Raw genomic sequence first — 15730 nt, 5'->3', positions numbered from 1 at the left:
ATCGTTCGGCCTCAGCACCGCGAGCTCCCAATGGAGGCCCAAGCGGCGCCGGCCCTCACAGGGCTTTGTTCACGAGTGAAAGGGAGGGCGGTCGGGGGCTGGGCCAGCCGCAGCAGCAGCCTGGCACCGTCTGCTTCTGTTTGTCATTTGAGTCCCAGGGTGCACTCTCGTGTGGCCCTGCACTGCCGGGCAATCCGGGTCCTTCCTTCCCGGTGTCTTCTCTGTCTAGTTTACGTGGAAACCCTGAAACCCATGACTGACTCCTCTGCTGCTTTCTGTCCCCCAGCGAGTGACCAGCGAGGGCCCGCCCCAGCGTGGGGCAGCTAAGGGAAGGGAGAGCGGCTGATCGCTGCTGCCCGCCCTGCGAATGGGTCGGTTTTGCATGGATAGTCTGCGACAGGAGGCGCGGGGACGACTAGGGCCCGGTCCGATCAGCTATGACTCAGGAAGAATGGCAACGTGCATTTTTCGTGATTGCATGGCGTTTTATACTCTTACAGATCATAGACGAACACAAACTATTGGTGTTAATGGGCTTTGTACAACATGTTCTTTGGTCTCTGAGTCCTAATGAAAAAGTCACAAATTTGCTGAATTCGAGAAAGACTGAGACACGGAATCACAGCCGCTGATAACAGGAAAGACCGCGCACTTTTAACTGCTGTGTTCTGATTGCTTCTTGTGCTGGGAAATAATAGGCGCAGGAGACGGTTTGAAAATCAAGGGACATAGAGATTTCTCCCCACGTACAGAGAGTTGTCACGTCCACGGGGAGCCCAGGAGTCGCCTCAGGTCCTAGGCCTGTGATTCCGGAGTCCTTTACCCACGTGCGGCCCCACCCCCGGGCAGCCGCCAGCCGCCAGCGCCCACGATCTGACTGTGGGCGCCTCGCGGACCCCTGACCTGAGCCAGAGCAAGACACACCATGGCTCTGCCCTCGCTTCCCTGGGTGTGCGTGGACCCCCCCCCCCGTCCTCCCCGCCGTCCCCGTTGTCGTTGCGGCTCCTGCGGGGCACCGCGGGCGCCATGGAACCCGGGAGGCAGCCCGGGGGCGGGCCGAGGCCTCGGGCGAGGGCTCGCGCCGACAATCCTGCGCCCAGCTCCCCTGCGTGCACTAGGGTGGCCTCGGCGAGGCGGGGGTGCGGCCCGGACCGCGAGCCCCGTGTCAAGCTCGATGGTGTCATGGTTCTGCACCGTATGGGCGCTTGCTCCGGCCGTCCCTCCGGGGACTGTCCTCGTTCAGCTGATTGTAAACCTGCATGCAAACCCCCAGCCCATCGGCGGTTTTAAATTTGCCCAAACGTTTCCTTCCCGGTGACTGAAAGATGCTACACTCACAGACTTGGGGGAAATGCAGTTTCTGAGGCAAAATCAAGGGTGACTGGAAATGTGCAAGGAGGGTACTTAAACAGCTCGCGGATTGTCATCACGATGAACGGAGGGATGTCTGAGGGCCGCCGGTGAGGAACCGCGTCTTCTCACTGCGGCCCCGTGGAGCCCCACTGAACGGTGTCAGGAGAGCTGAGGCCTGAGCAAGAAAGCATTTACGTGACAAAGAAACATGCACGGCCATGTATATACACACAGGCACACATGTGCTCGCACATACACATGTGCGTGCGTGCACACGAAGGGCCAACGCCTCCCTGCGCCCTGGCGCCCACTGTCCCGGCAGCCGGAACGGGCCCGGGGGGCTCGCGCCGCCCTGTCCTGCGTGTTCCCCCAGGAGCCGGTTTTGCCATCGGGTTGTCCCGCGGACCCGCGTGGCCCCACACATGGGCTTGAGGGGAATTTGGATGAAACGCCAGGGACGTTAGTAGTGGTTCTTCTGAGCTTTAATACACAACAGCCTCCTCGAAGCACGAGGAGGTATCTTTTGAAAACCGTGGGTTCACAAGGAGCAATTTCATCCCATCCCAAGGCGGGAATGTGTCGCCCAGGGAAGCCTGAAGGGAGAGGCCAGACTTTTCAAGTGAACGTGCGCGTTCCCTTCGCCTCCATCCTCTTTCCTGACTAAACGGAGCAAATAAAAGCCCTTTTAATTCATCATCTGTTTCCCAGGAACCTTGTTTCACTATTTCCTACACTCAGCTTTTGCCAGCCTGTGCGCCTCAGAGTCCCGACCGGGTCGGCGACGGGGGCCTGAGGACAGGAAGGCTCGCCCACGCGCATCTCTCCGTCTCTGAGGAGCACCATTGCCTTCGCTCCCGTGTCACCGTCTCGGTGAAAATAGGCCGGGAGCCGCTTTTTCTCCCATTGCTGTTCGAATCACCACGACTCGGGGCTTTAAAACGGCCGGTGGGAGAGGCGCCGCCGCAGGGGCGGGCGGGGACTCAGGGCCGGGGGTGCGGGGGATGGGGGAGACCCTGCTCCGGGCGGCCCTGGGGGAGCGCTCGCTTCCTGGCATGTTCTGGCTCCCGAGACCCCTCGGCCTGCGGCCCCCTCCTCCAGCTGCAAGGACGGCGGCGTGACCTCTCCCTCGGACCCTGGCCCCCAGCCTCCCTGTCTCCCAGGACGAGGGCGGACCAAGCCGGCGAGCCCAGGACCTTCTCAAGGCCCTGAACGTGACCACAGCCGTGGAGACCCCACGGGCGGCGACCGAGCCCGGGCCCTGGGAACTGGGAGCCGGGCCCCGCCGGGGGCCTCACTCCGCCCGAGGCACTTAGGACACGGGGCGCACTCTCTGGCCAGACAGTAATTTTCCGCAGACATCATCTCACTTAAGTAGTAAGACGAATCCCGTGTTCGGCACATCAGTGCCTGCGTATGAGCAAACAAATGCTCGGAGAGGTTTTGCTGTGGCTTCTGTTGGACGGACCTGCTGTGACATGACCCTCTGAGCGTCCTCGCCCCCGGGACACGGGGCTGGTTTGCCGACCCCGCCGGTCAGCGTCCAGTCTGTCTCTTTCCCTCCAGAGCCCCCGTCCATACCCCGCACCCCGCACCCTGCACCGCCTGACGTTCCCGTCCCTGAAACGGCGCTGTGCCCCGTCTAGTCCCAGGGTCGCTTTGTCTCCGCAGCTGTGGAGACCGGCGCTGAGGGGAAAGGCGTGCGGACAGCCCTCGACCCGCCCACCAGCCCTTCCAGTCCCTCCTCCCTCCCGCCCCGGAGCGCCTGGCCTTCCCACGTTTCCCGGTCACGCCTGGGCCACACGCGTGCTGTCCGTTCCTGGTGCCCCTGGCGTGCCTCTGCGCACGCCTGTGTCTTTTTTTTCCTACTTACCCCTGCGCTTCCCAGGGTTTCCCCACCAATGTGTTTGCGTTTTCCAGGTTCCTCGGCGCGAGCTCTTGCGACAGGCCGAGGGCACGCGCTCAGAACCCACCTCACGTCCTCACCTGAGACGCAGAGCGGGCGCCTTTGGCTCGAGTTTGCTCTGAGAGGCAGGGACACAGGCGCCCACTGCGCCCGAGGGGCCGCCGTGCAGCGAAGTCTCGGACGTGCTGACAGGTGGTTATACTCCGTTTCCGAGACAATTTCACTTTGCATTTCTTAAAGTAGGAACACAGCTACTTTGTCCTTCCCTTTTCTTTATAAATGCGTGTCAGAAATTTTGCGCCAGGATCATCACCGAAGGACATCCAAGGCCCCTCTAAGAAATGGCTTCAACGAGGCCGTGATGGGAGCCCCGATCCCAAGCGCCGCCCCGCACCCGACTTTCATTTCCCACGTCCTTGAGACGTCGGAGAGCGGCGGCCAGCGGGGATCCTGCAGCGCCCGCGCACGCCCTCCGCCGCCGTCTCGGTCTTCAGTCTGGTGTTTGATCGTCCGTCATGAAATCTGAGAGAGCACAGCTCCCACCGAGCGAATCCTCGGGCCCTGCCAATCGGATGAACCAAACAGGAGACAGAGGCTTTTGCGGGGAAGTAGGATGATTCCATGAATCATTCGGGAAAATCGAACCTCCCAAGAGCCGTGCACGAGGCTAGGTGCTCAGTGGAGTTTAAAACAGGCAAGGTCCCTGCCTTCAGGTAATGTCTCTTTTAGGGAAAAGTCCACCTAAAACAGGAAAAAGAAAAACAAAAAACAAACCCCCTCCATCCCACCACGACGAGTCATCATGAATTGCCGGAAGCACAGTGGAGACGGCGAGCGAGCGGCTGCTAGCAGGTCAGGGGCATGGTGTGGGGACAGCCACGGATTTTCATGTGACAACCAGACCGAGAGGAGCTGGTGGGCGGGGGGGTGCCCCCCGAAGGACCAGCACACACACGCCTCTGCCATCCTTGATGCCATCGTTGCTGGCGGGCGGGACAGCATGCGTTTTCAGCAAACGCCAGTGAATTCATAGTAAGTGTCACAACACAGCGAAAATGGCGTTTTCCCAAAGAACAGCTGAAGGGCACTGAGAATATATTGTGATCCTCGCAGGCATCACTTACGTAGAATTTGGATGTACAACGAGAGGCGAGAGAACTCTTCTATCACCTCCAAGAGCAAAAGGAAACAGCGGCGCTCATCCTGGAGGGAGGGCCCAGGCCCTTTGCACGCCCCGGTTTGGCCCGGCCCGACGCTGGCCGACCAGCTCCCGGCGCTGGGCAGCGCTGGGCGGCGCTGGCTGCAGCCACCTGCCCTCAGGGGGACGGGGGCGGGGGGCACTAAGCTTCATCTCATCTCGCACGGAGGATCCTCTGCCTTTCCGAAATGTCAGCCCCCTGCTGCTACTTAGAGCTGTGGCTTAAGAAGTTGTTTTTTGAATTGAGTTCACAGTGTGAACCACAGTTGAATATAAATGCCAGCTGCAGAAAAATTGACCCGCACTGGGGAAGGCTGGCCTGCCCTCGCTCTGTCATTTGACTAATAGGGAACGATTTACTCTTTGGAAATTGCCTGCAAACGTTTCCTAAAAATGAGAAAAGCGCTCGTTTGTTGAGTTTGCCGCTGACTGAGGTGGCGCAAACGTCCACGCACACATCTTGTGTTTGCCACGTGACCAGGTTTGGTTCTTCAGCGCCACAGAAACTTCAGTTTCATCTTCGATAGCTGCAATTCAGTTTAATCCGGTTCGTGCAACCCAGGAAGCCAGAACGGTGAACACGTCCGTGTTCTGGGGATGACCTTCTAGCGCAACCTTCGGAAGCGTTTGTAAACACGCGGACACAGTGGGATTGACGCCGCAGTCACACACACTGACGGACAGAGACGAGGAGGAAGGCCGCAGGCGACGGGGAAGCCCCGGGCGGTCCGCTGGGGCGGCACCGCTGCTTCCGGCTTTTGAACCGCATGGGAAGCGCTCCGGCAAGAACGGTGTAATCAGGGACACCTTAATGCACCCTGATTATATTTAAGAAGCGAATCATTTGCACACTTTGGAACTGAATTATTAGGAACAAACCACTCTGAACACAGTTGAGAAATTGATTTTGCTACAGGCACCGCAGTGCGTAACCATGCCCCGCGGGAAAGAGAATGAGCAGATACTGGACATTTCACTACGCGCCACCTACCAAGTGAGGACCATTTCTGGTGTAATCTCATGAGCGCCAAAACATACGTAGACTGGGAGGTCTCAGTCTCCTCTGAAAGACGGGAAGACCAGGCCTCTTGGCAGATGCTGGAGGCAGATGCCCTTCTCTCTGCCTTCAAAGCCGACTCTTCAAAGCCAGACGGGCAGCAGGAGAGGAACAGCATCCTGGTCCCTGCAGAGGCCGGCCCGCTGCACCACGGGCTGCTCCCCGACAGCGGTCCGCTCGCTTCATGCCCGCGGTGCTGCCCGCTGCCCTGGTGCCGAGGACCCCTGATGCTCAGAGTCACGGCCGCGGTCCCTGCCACACAGTTCTGTCCCTGGCCTGGGCTTCCCCAATAACTTCCCAGTGTCGGAAGCAGTTTTATCCCAAGAAGCTGATGCAGAAAACAGACACAGCAGCAGGTGAGACCTTCAGAGTCCCTCGCTGCCAGGGACCCCGAGGAGGGACTTTCTAGCTTCTCTGTGTTGACCGTACGATGTTGTTGACGTGAGTGCTTTGTTGTGCAGAACAGCGAGAAGAGAAATGTGTCACAAGAGCATGCCAGACATTAAAACTGTGGTGTCTTGGGAGAACTCGTCCGTTGTCTCTTCTGTAGCCGAGGGCAAGGTTAGGAAGAGCGTGCTGGGTCCAGCTGAAGGACAACAGTGACAAGCCAATGGCCACCGCGTCTGAGTCCTGCAGAAGCAACCGCCCGGGCCAGCACGCGTGAGGCGCCCACCGGCTACGTGCCGGTCTCGGGCCCTTGATGCCAATGGGTCTGCATTGCCCAGGAGCGTGCGAGGGCATGGCCAGCCCGAGGGGCCCACGCGCCCGCAGGGGGGCGGGGCAGTCAGCCTGCACTGCAGGGCAGTACCACGAGTGCACGGCCACACGGTGTCGCCCGCGTGTCTGCCCGCGGCCCAGGCCATCGCTAACAGGACCGGAGACAACCGCGCGGGTCTCTCAGCCACCTGAGTGTGCAGTCATGGATTCGACATCCATGAAACGTGCTGGGGGTGGGGGGCGCAGAGTTCAGCAAGGCACGTGCTCTTGATAAATGTAACCAAACGCAACAGCCTGAGTAACTGCAACTGAGTGCGGTAAGTCCGCAGGAAAGTGTGCACTGAGCCCCGCAGGAGCACGGGGGAGACCTTTGTGTCTGCTGTGTCCTGACGGAGCTGTAAGCGGCGGGGTGAACAGCAGGGACATCCCGGGGCGTTGGGGGCGAGGGCACGCAGGCAACGGCAGTCCCACCGCCGCCCGTCCAGGGACACACAATGGATAGCAGTTGAGTCACAACTCCCAAAGAGCGCGTTTCCATCCCTGCCGCTGTCACGTGCGCTAAGTCGTGTGCTCCTTCAGGCTCACGGACGCCAGTCAAATGCCAAGCACATCTTGCTGGGCAGTAGTTTTATCTTTGCCTCTGCTTTCCAGCTGACGTACATTTAATCTCTCCAGTTGTTCAAATCTTAGAGGTGACCGTGTGGACCCCGGCCTTGGAGAAGCAGCTGAGGCCGCGGAGAAGCGCTAGGTCGGAAGCCCCGGGTGCGGCGCGGGGTCCCTCGCTCCGGCAGAGCGGCCTGCTTCTGTTGCGGGGCCCCTCCCCCGGCTTGGGCTCCCGCCTTCTTGCATGTGAAATCTTCCCAGGGGGCCAGCTCCATTGCTTGCCACCCCCTTCCTCCCAGACAACACTGATTTCAGGGGGCTCAAAGGCACTGTGTGGGCTTCCAGGAGGTCCCTCCGTGCGGGGTGATTCCTTCTTCTGGGACCCTCGCGGCTGTGCTTGTGTTAAATGACTCCCATGCTTCTCGCTCAGCCACCATCAGCAGGGCCAAGGCAGACAAGTTACGGCTGTCACCGGCTTCATGCTGGGGACTCTGGCCCGGACGGCCTCTGGCCAGGGGAGGCGTCTGGCCTCAGGCACGGTGGGTGGATGGTCACAATTTCTCCTTCGCACACTGCGGGTGATAGGCAGGTGGCCCCCAGCAAGGTGAGCCCAGCAGGCGCCACCGTGGGAAGCGGCAGGAGCCTGCTTGGCTTCTTGACATTTTCTTTTGTCTCTCCTGAGGCTGTGCCACATTCCGCATGAATTCTGAGAGATTCCTCTATACCTTTCACAAGTTATCACAAATGTTTGCTTAGAATACCTTGAATTGGTTGTTGCTTACAGTCAGAGTCCTAAATCAAGACTGAAGGGTAAAAGACTTAAGAATGAACCCTTCCGTGTTCCTACGTATAGAGTCTGCAGCCTGAATTTGTTTGACATGCACATTGATTAATGGTCAAATGGAACACTAGGCAAAGGGGGCCCTGTCGATTTACATGTGACAAAGTAAACAGACTCAACAGCGATTTCTAAATTAATACTGGACATGCAACAAGCCATTAGTAATTCACAGGTTTGTCACAGACATTCCCACATGACCGGAACTTGAATGCATTTGCTTACTTTAATTAGAATTAATACGATGCTCCAATGATACTGAAAACACTTTAGCTTCTTCCCTGCAAGTCGCCCAGGACATATTTGCCCCTTTTCGTGTTGATGGATCACAGAGTAACCATGAGCTAATGAATATTCATTTAGATGTTTGGTGGTCTTTTCAAAGCTCCAAGCCAACCGCCGGCGAACATCGCCTGGAAGCTGACGAACTCTAAGTTATGCCTGAACTGGGAGCATGTGAGGACCATGGAGAACGAGTCTGAGGTGCTGGGCTACAAGGTGAGCACATCGTTTCTCCTTAATAGTACCAACTAGGTTACTAAAGAACCAGGAATGGCACAGTCAAATAGGAGACATGTTTTATCCACATGGAAATTTAGGACTCTTTAAAAAATACGCCTTGAAAATACTTAACATTGCTGTTTTTAACTTCCTCATTGAAAAGTTTTATATCCTGAGGTCCATAATGTGTCGTGGAGCGTGAAGAAATAAAACTCTGTAGTTTGCAAGAATTTGTCTTCGAGTGACTCTCCTTGCTGTCAGAAGAGGATGGTTTATGGGGGTCGTTAATGCGAGCGGAGAGTGAGGTCAAAGAATATTATTCAAATAGAATTTCTGGAACTTCAGCTGCAGCAGGATGTGATCATTTACCAACATAAAAGGAATCGAACAGGAGTGCAGTCCAATACCCAGAGCGAATAATTTCCATCAGTGTTAATGGACAGCCACTCCTGGCACTCACACGTACTCCGAAATTTGAAATGGGTCCAAACTAACCAGTGACTTCTCACGGCAAGCTTCAAAGATAATAGCCTCAAGCTATTTAATTAACGGAGATGAATCTATTCTCCTTTCAGAAGCATTGGCCAAAAAAGCACATCTTTTCCTTGACACCACATTTTCACAAAAGGCGTAGGCGGGGTATGTCCCCCCAAGGAGCGCCCCGTTTACAGCGCTGCGCGCTTTGTGCGCCCCACGCGTGTCTGAACCTAGAAAAGGGGCGCGCCCACCTAACTCCCTCCGCCGTTTTCTGCAGATTCTGTACCGGCAGAACCGACGGAGCGAGACGCACGTCCTGGAAACCAACAGCACGTCCGCGGAGCTGCGGGCCCCGCTCGAGGAGGACTACCTGGTGGAGGTGAGGGCCGTCAGCGAGGGCGGCGACGGGAGCCGCAGCGCAGAGATCAGGATCCCCAGGGTGTCCAGTAAGTGGTGCCCGCGCCGCCCTGCGCACCTCGGTCCCCACCAGCTGCAGCGCCGAGTCCGGCTCTGTGGGCCCTGCCGCTTCTTGGTTAAATGTGGGGTGGAAAAACTGAAAGGTCTGTGTTGCCATTTTCAGTTGCGAGCAAGAGGGGATGAGTCCATTTTTCTTTAAATAATCCCTGAAATTTGCAACATGTTTACATAACATAAACAGCTTTATGGCTCCTCATTTGAATCTCAAAAAAGAAAAATGACTCTTTGTCTTTTTCTGTGCATGACTCATTCTGTGGGACGGAAGTCACAGAGGTTCTCCATGGACATGCACAGGCGGGGAGTGCAGATAGGACGCGTGTGGCCGGGCACCTGTCCCCCGACCCGCGCCAGACGCCGCGAAGCAGCCAGGACGGTCAGGCTGAGCGGAGTCGCAGACCCGCCGCCTCCGTGCTGGGGGGCCGCTCGCTCTGCCCGTGGCCGCGTCGGACCGGACGCGCTGGCCAGGCCGCCCTGCCCTGCAGTCGGACTTGGGCATTCGGGCCTTTTTATTTTCTTGCGTTTGCCTCTGAAGCAGATATCCTGGGATGGGGGTTTGGACACTCCCTAAAATGAAACGCAAGGCCCTGAAATGAGGGTGTTCGCGTACATTCTGAGCGAAACGAGAGCATGCATGTGGGCCATGAAGAAGGAACTGAACCAGGAATGTTATTTTTTCTCAAGATAGTGTTTTCTTTTTCCCTTTTGCAGGTTTGAGTTCTGGAGGAGGCCTGGCCTCGGAACCTGGCGGCTGCTTCCTCTCCGTGGTCGTCATGAGTTTTTACTGTTTTGCTATTTGGCCACTTACACGATGAATAAACCCATAAGTCTTGTGAGGTTTTGAAAGCGAATCATTCTGTAAATAAGCTCTCCAGCCCCATCACAAGATACATTCTTATTACAGACTTGTTTGGAAAGTAAAAAAAAAAAAAAAAAAAAAAGGAAAGAAAGAAAAGAAAAAAGTATATTATTAAGATCTTGTAAATATCGATGGTCCAGTAATAAAAATTTTCAACACTTCTGAATTTTAAAGTTTGCACATGATTGCATACATTCAGAAGGTGCCAGATTAAGCTGTGGAGTTTTAACTGCTGTGGCTTTTAAGTGACTTATATGGAGAGTATAAATAACTCCCCTTGTTGACGATGATAAATACGAAATAGATTGCAGTCGTCATAGCGAAAATGTGCATTTTTATATGCTGTCAGCAATTTACTTCAGTATTACAACCTGTCACCCCACTTGGAAATAAAATAAAATTATGTGCTTAGAGTCGAGATGTTTTGAAAATGTGAGCATTCCAAAGGTGATGTGCTTCTATCGCTGAAATCAAGCTGGGACAAGAAATACTTGTGCCGAATGATAGATCCATACACACGATCTTCCCAAGTCTCTTCTAGGAGGTTCCGTATTCATAATGGCAGGAAAAGTGCTTTATAGCAAAGGGGAAAACAGGGAAGTAAACATCTACCTAAAATAACCTAATAGCTCTGATATGCAGTGAGTAACTCCTCATAACAAAGTTAAATTTTTTGAACAGTTCTGTATTCTGCTAAGGAAACTGTTGCATGAACAAGTCTCAGGAAATTATTATAAGTTGTTAGCAATGTATGTGGCCTTATTTTTCTACAATAAATAAATCTGAAAACAGCATTATTTAACCAGGTTCTCGACATTTTGGTCCAAATAGTTCTTTGCCAGTCTTCCCTCCAGCTATAAAAATAACCCCTATGCTGTCCGAGGCCTAGAAAGGTTTTGTGGGTTGACGCCTCGCTGGGGTGACCCTATTTCAAGCAGCGCCCGCTTCTCGGGGCCGCTCGGGGAGGCAAAGGAGAGGTCGCAAGTTGGGGGGCCGTCCGACTGGGAGCGCCCTGGGAGCCGGCGGTGGGACGCGGTCGGCCACGGAGCTGTCCCGTTGTCATCACGGGGCAGCCCCTTCGTTGTGTTGAGAAGATTCGAACTCTGCTCACACAATCCACACAATTGGATTTTGTCATTTTTACTTGTAAAGTCTTTTAGAGCTGCTCGTAGTACCCGGCGTGGTCGGCGGGACAGCGCCTTGTCGTCGTCGCGGGCTGGTCCGTGGCCGGCCGTGCGTGGGGCGCGCCGCGCACGCGGATGCGTCCCCGTCTCGGCGCAGCGCGCCACCTGGCGGGGCTTCGAAGGATCGCGAGGAAGGAGCGGCCGGTGCCGGGGGGCGGGGCACACGCGACAGTCCTCCGCTGCGGGGCAGGGCATCCACGTGGACCGCAGGTCCCAGTGACGGCAGCCCCTGGTGGCCTCAGCGTTAGCCTGGCGCGGTGACAGACAAGGCTCGTGCCCCCGCCCCCAGCCGGAGGAGGAGGGTTCAGCAGTCGATGAGATTTTTGTTTCTGGCGATTTACAGTCACAGCATCTGCGTGCGCGAGCCCAAAGCCCGGCCGGCCGTGGTCAGCAGCTCTCACACGTGCGTCTGCGGGTGTGCTCTCGTTCACACTTGCGTCAGTGTTAGAAGACTGTCTTACTCCATAGCCAACATATTACTTACATTGCCGTCAGTCCGCACTGAACTTGACAAAGCACAATGTGGCACCAATATGAGGTGGAGGAGCGTGCGCCCGGTTCCGCGGTTGACTCGCCTCCCTGCGGCTGCTGCGGCCTTGAGCACCCTGTCCAGCCCTGTTGCGGGTCGTTGGCGGGGACTGAGGGCCATAGCGTGCACAAGTGTGTCGCATGCCTGGCGGCACATTGCCGCTCTCTTCCACTGCTGTGAATGAAACTAGTGACTCCATGTCCTGAAATGTCCAAAAGACAATAAAAACAGCCCACCTGTGTTTATGTCAAAATCCAAAACACCTTCACAGAAAACGAGTAGTTCGCCTTCTCTTGATGCGAATGCACTAAGGAAAGGCACTCAGAAACCAGGTGGTTGCGTGCATCCGGGCCGGGAGAATCCTCTGCGTAAGGCATCTGCCCGCTGCGTGTAGGAAGGATTTCTAGGGATCCTTTTCTTGGCCGAGCCTGTTGCTGTTACCAACTTTTAGGGACACCGTGCCTCTTTCCCATGCTCTTTACAGGGAGGAGAAAACACGTGGCTATGCCTGGCAACAGCCAGGGAAGGGGGGGACGAGGGTCAGGACAGCTGAGGAGGGAAATGTGGCGCTTCACCTAAAGCTCTAGGCTGCCTGGGAAACATTGACCACAGAGCCAGCCACACACCTGCTCGTCCTGTTCACAGGAGGGGGCGCCCAGGACGGTTGAGGGCAAGGGCAGGCCGGGGGCGGCGGCCTGCATTTATTCGGGTTCCAGAGGCAACGATGTGGCCGTTACCCCCCATACATGAATGGATTGTTTCTGAGCCTCTCTGTTCCCATCTCTCCATCGACGCCCCATCTTGGGACGCCAAGTTCTGTGCTCCCCGTATGCCAGCGTTGCTACTGCATTTGCTATGGAGCTGTACGTTTGGCTCAACCCAGGTGTTTCTAGAAGCCTATGCATAATATGAGAGAAAGAGAGAGGTGACAAGGAACGGATCGGCACTGATGCGACCCTGGAGAGCCGCGGGTTAGCTCCGGTCTGAGTCTCGCTCCGGGGCAGCCAGTGCGAGAACTTTCTTTCCCTCTGTCAGGGAGAAAGAACTCTTTCCTAGGCATCGCTGGCTTGGCTCGGCCTCGAGTGGGCAGGCGGGGCCCGCTGGCGTCGGGGAGAGCCAAGCTGCGCCCAGCCTGCTGGTTCAAAGGTCCCCTCACCCCGAAACAGCCTCCCAGACACCCCCAAACACTGCTTATCCGAACATATGAGCCCCCCGCGGCCTGGGCAAGTTGACACAAAAAGTAACATTGGGGGACCCTTTTTGACTGTTTTAAATGATTTGTTCTAAAACCGTCAAACGTGTGATAACATTATTGAAATAGTCGTCTCCGTCTGCTCAGCCGTGTGTAAAACGTGGCCACCCAGATCGAATGCAGTGCTGGGTCCCGGCAAAGCCCCGGGCTCCTCTCCCAAGCCGCAGCCACGGGCGCTCGGGGAACGAGGCGGCGCCGCACGCCCTCCATGGCCGGGCCTGCAGCACCCCCCCCCGCCCTCCGCCGCGGGACCCTGCCGGGCGTCCTCTGCCGGACTCGACGTTACTGAAGCGACAGGTAAACCGCGGGTCTGCTTCCCACGAGGAGCCCCCCGGGATTCTGGCCCAGCTCCACTCTCCTCTGAGAACTGCTTATTTCCATGGTCCCCAACTGCACGCCTATGATAAAGCATTCGCTGGTCAGTGGAAAAAGGAGACAAATTCCGCGGGGTGAGATTTCAGAAATAAATCATATATGAGGTACTTGGGAGAGGGTGACTTCCTTCTGCTTGTTGTGGTGAAATGTCCATTCTGGGATGAAACAGCTGAGCATAAACACTAGTTCACTTTCTGAGTTCACTTTTAAAATATTCTTACTTGGCAAAGGGTAGGTTACTTTATATAAATCAGTTCAACGATTCTGAAAGCAGGAGAATGCTTTACAAGTTGGTTAGGTATATCTTAGAAGATATTGTTATTTAAAACATCAGAGAAAGTTGGAAGTCTCAAAATCCCTGCTGTTTAGTTTTTATACTTTTATTCCTTTCATCTCCTTATCTTCAAATTAGTAAGACAAACGTGTCGAGTACGGTTTGTCAAGATCTTTCTGTACTGAGTGAAAGTATCTGAGAAAGCGTCTGAGTTCTGTGGAATCCTGTTGGTGGACCTCATGCAGCCACAGATCTAAGAAATCTGGTCTACCTTCTGATGAAGAGAACCTTAAAAAAGAATATCCAAATCCTGCACTTTTTATTATCTTAAAATTTGGAGATTTTTTGCATTCTAATTTTTTCTATTAAATTTGTTTTCATTAAATCATATATAGTAGCTAGCTATTAGGCTTTCTTTCATGTCTTTATAGCTAAATAATTTTCATTTAAAAAGCTGGTTGGTCCCCTCATTGTTTTTAATGTTCCTGTTCTTGCCAGTGTTCAGTACAGTCCTGGGTGGAGAAAATGATGCTTAAAACACATATTTTGCTTTCAGAACTGATTTATATAGCCAGCTGGTGGGACAATTTGTTTTCCCTTAGTGTCCTCAGGAAAATAAGTATTTTTGATAAACCTGACTAAAATAATAAGCCAACCTGACCTCCAGATTGTGGTGAAATAATATAGTCTTGGGATAAATTTAAAGAGTAAAATGGAAAGCAGTTGTTTTTGAGAAAACAACAGAAATGCTAAATCATTCTCCTCTTTTCGCAAACATCTACTACAATCTGGTGATTCACCCCCTGGGAAGACGCTCCTCTGGCCCAGGGTGCGGTCAGGGCAGAAGCAGCTCCCAGGGACGTTGAGCTGCAGGGAGCGGGTGCCAGTGGGGCAGGGGCAGGGATGGCGCGGGGGGGCTGAGGGAGACGCTGCGCCGGGCGCTGCTGCGCGCTCCCCCCTCCCATCCGCAGGTGCCCGTAGGCCAGCGAGAGCGCGGGGCGGAGCCTGCGCGCACCTGACACTCCTTTCTGGAACGGAATGCTGTATTGCGTGGGGACCGACTCTTGAACAGTGATTAATGTTTGTAAATCACTTTGTCCAGGAAAAGCCTTTCATAAGTTCAGTAATTTTTATGATGATGGTTTTCCCCAGAAGTATATTGACTCTTGGCAATGGGACTTGGAAAGGCGTGTGTTAGTGATTAGGGCCAGGTAGCAGCCTGGGGAAAACAGTAATTAGGTGGTATAAAAGGTAATGATTTTGAGATGCTGAAATTCGAGGTGCATTCCTATCAGCCTGTGTGGGCCAACTGATTTTTATTCAAACGGGAGGTAATCTGCATCTCCTCATCCAGGCAGGCAGGTTGATTTTCAAGGCTTGTGAGGCAAATGCCATAGCAACAGAAGTTCTCCCTCAAATGATATTTACTTATAACAAATCTCGAGTATTCCCCAGGGCTTCGGATAGTAACAATAATGAATATAGGTATCTTTTATTACCTTTAACTGCGGTGGTTATAAAATCTCCCAACCCGGCTTCGAGCAGATTAATGTGAGCCTATTTTTGTTGACAGCAAAGCATAATTGAGTGTATCCCGGGCCTTCTCACCAGATCATTGTCCTTATCTGTCTAAAGTAAAAGTGCTGTCATCCTAAATTTTTGTTATACTTAGACTGGCGAACACATTGGGAACTATTGACACCCTTTGAAGTCTCTAGGAGACGTCGGCCTGTAGACGCTTTGAAGCGACACTCGGGGCCTACCGTTTCCGGCCAGAGGGCCGCTGAAAAGGGAGCTCCCCGGGCAGACAGTCTGAGGACCCTGCCGCCTCGGGCTGCCACCGGGTGGCTGAGCACCGCCCTCAGCCCCAGGAAGCCACAGAGGTCATTCCAAGGTCTAAACGGCAATTATTTCCCCTGCAGCCAAATTAACAGAAGTCCGCACACCGCACCGCGCACGGTAATGAAAGGTTCTCATCTTGCCGGGCTACACCATGACACCCACGCCCTCCGCCAGGAGAGCGTGTTCGGTTGGCAGGTGCAACGCGAAGTGTGAATGACGCGAAGGTGCCACTTTTCAGGCCACGCTGTCAGGTCCGGTCGGCTCTGTTTCCAGCAGCTCTGAATTCCTGATGAT

At 54.6% G+C, this 15730-nt stretch overlaps 1 protein-coding gene across 1 annotated transcript in view; it reads left to right on the top strand.

Annotated features, from left to right (window-relative positions):
* CNTN6 (contactin 6) overlaps window positions 1-9940 on the top strand; it is a 143106-nt gene extending 133166 nt beyond the window's left edge. Inside the window, 4 exon segments of the mRNA XM_054594617.1 lie at window positions 8055-8167; window positions 8925-9093; window positions 9833-9897; window positions 9899-9940. Coding sequence (XP_054450592.1) covers window positions 8055-8167; window positions 8925-9093; window positions 9833-9897; window positions 9899-9940 — 389 coding nt within the window.
* The last annotated feature ends 5790 nt before the right edge of the window (window positions 9941-15730 follow it).

The sequence above is a fragment of the Pteronotus mesoamericanus genome, unplaced genomic scaffold (genome assembly GCF_021234165.1).
Source record: "Pteronotus mesoamericanus isolate MK-2021 breed Mesoamerican mustached bat unplaced genomic scaffold, CSHL_Meso_final scaffold_533, whole genome shotgun sequence".
NCBI lineage: Eukaryota > Metazoa > Chordata > Mammalia > Chiroptera > Mormoopidae > Pteronotus > Pteronotus mesoamericanus.
Note: the sequence above shows the minus strand (reverse complement) of the source record. Positions and strands in the feature narration are given on the sequence as shown.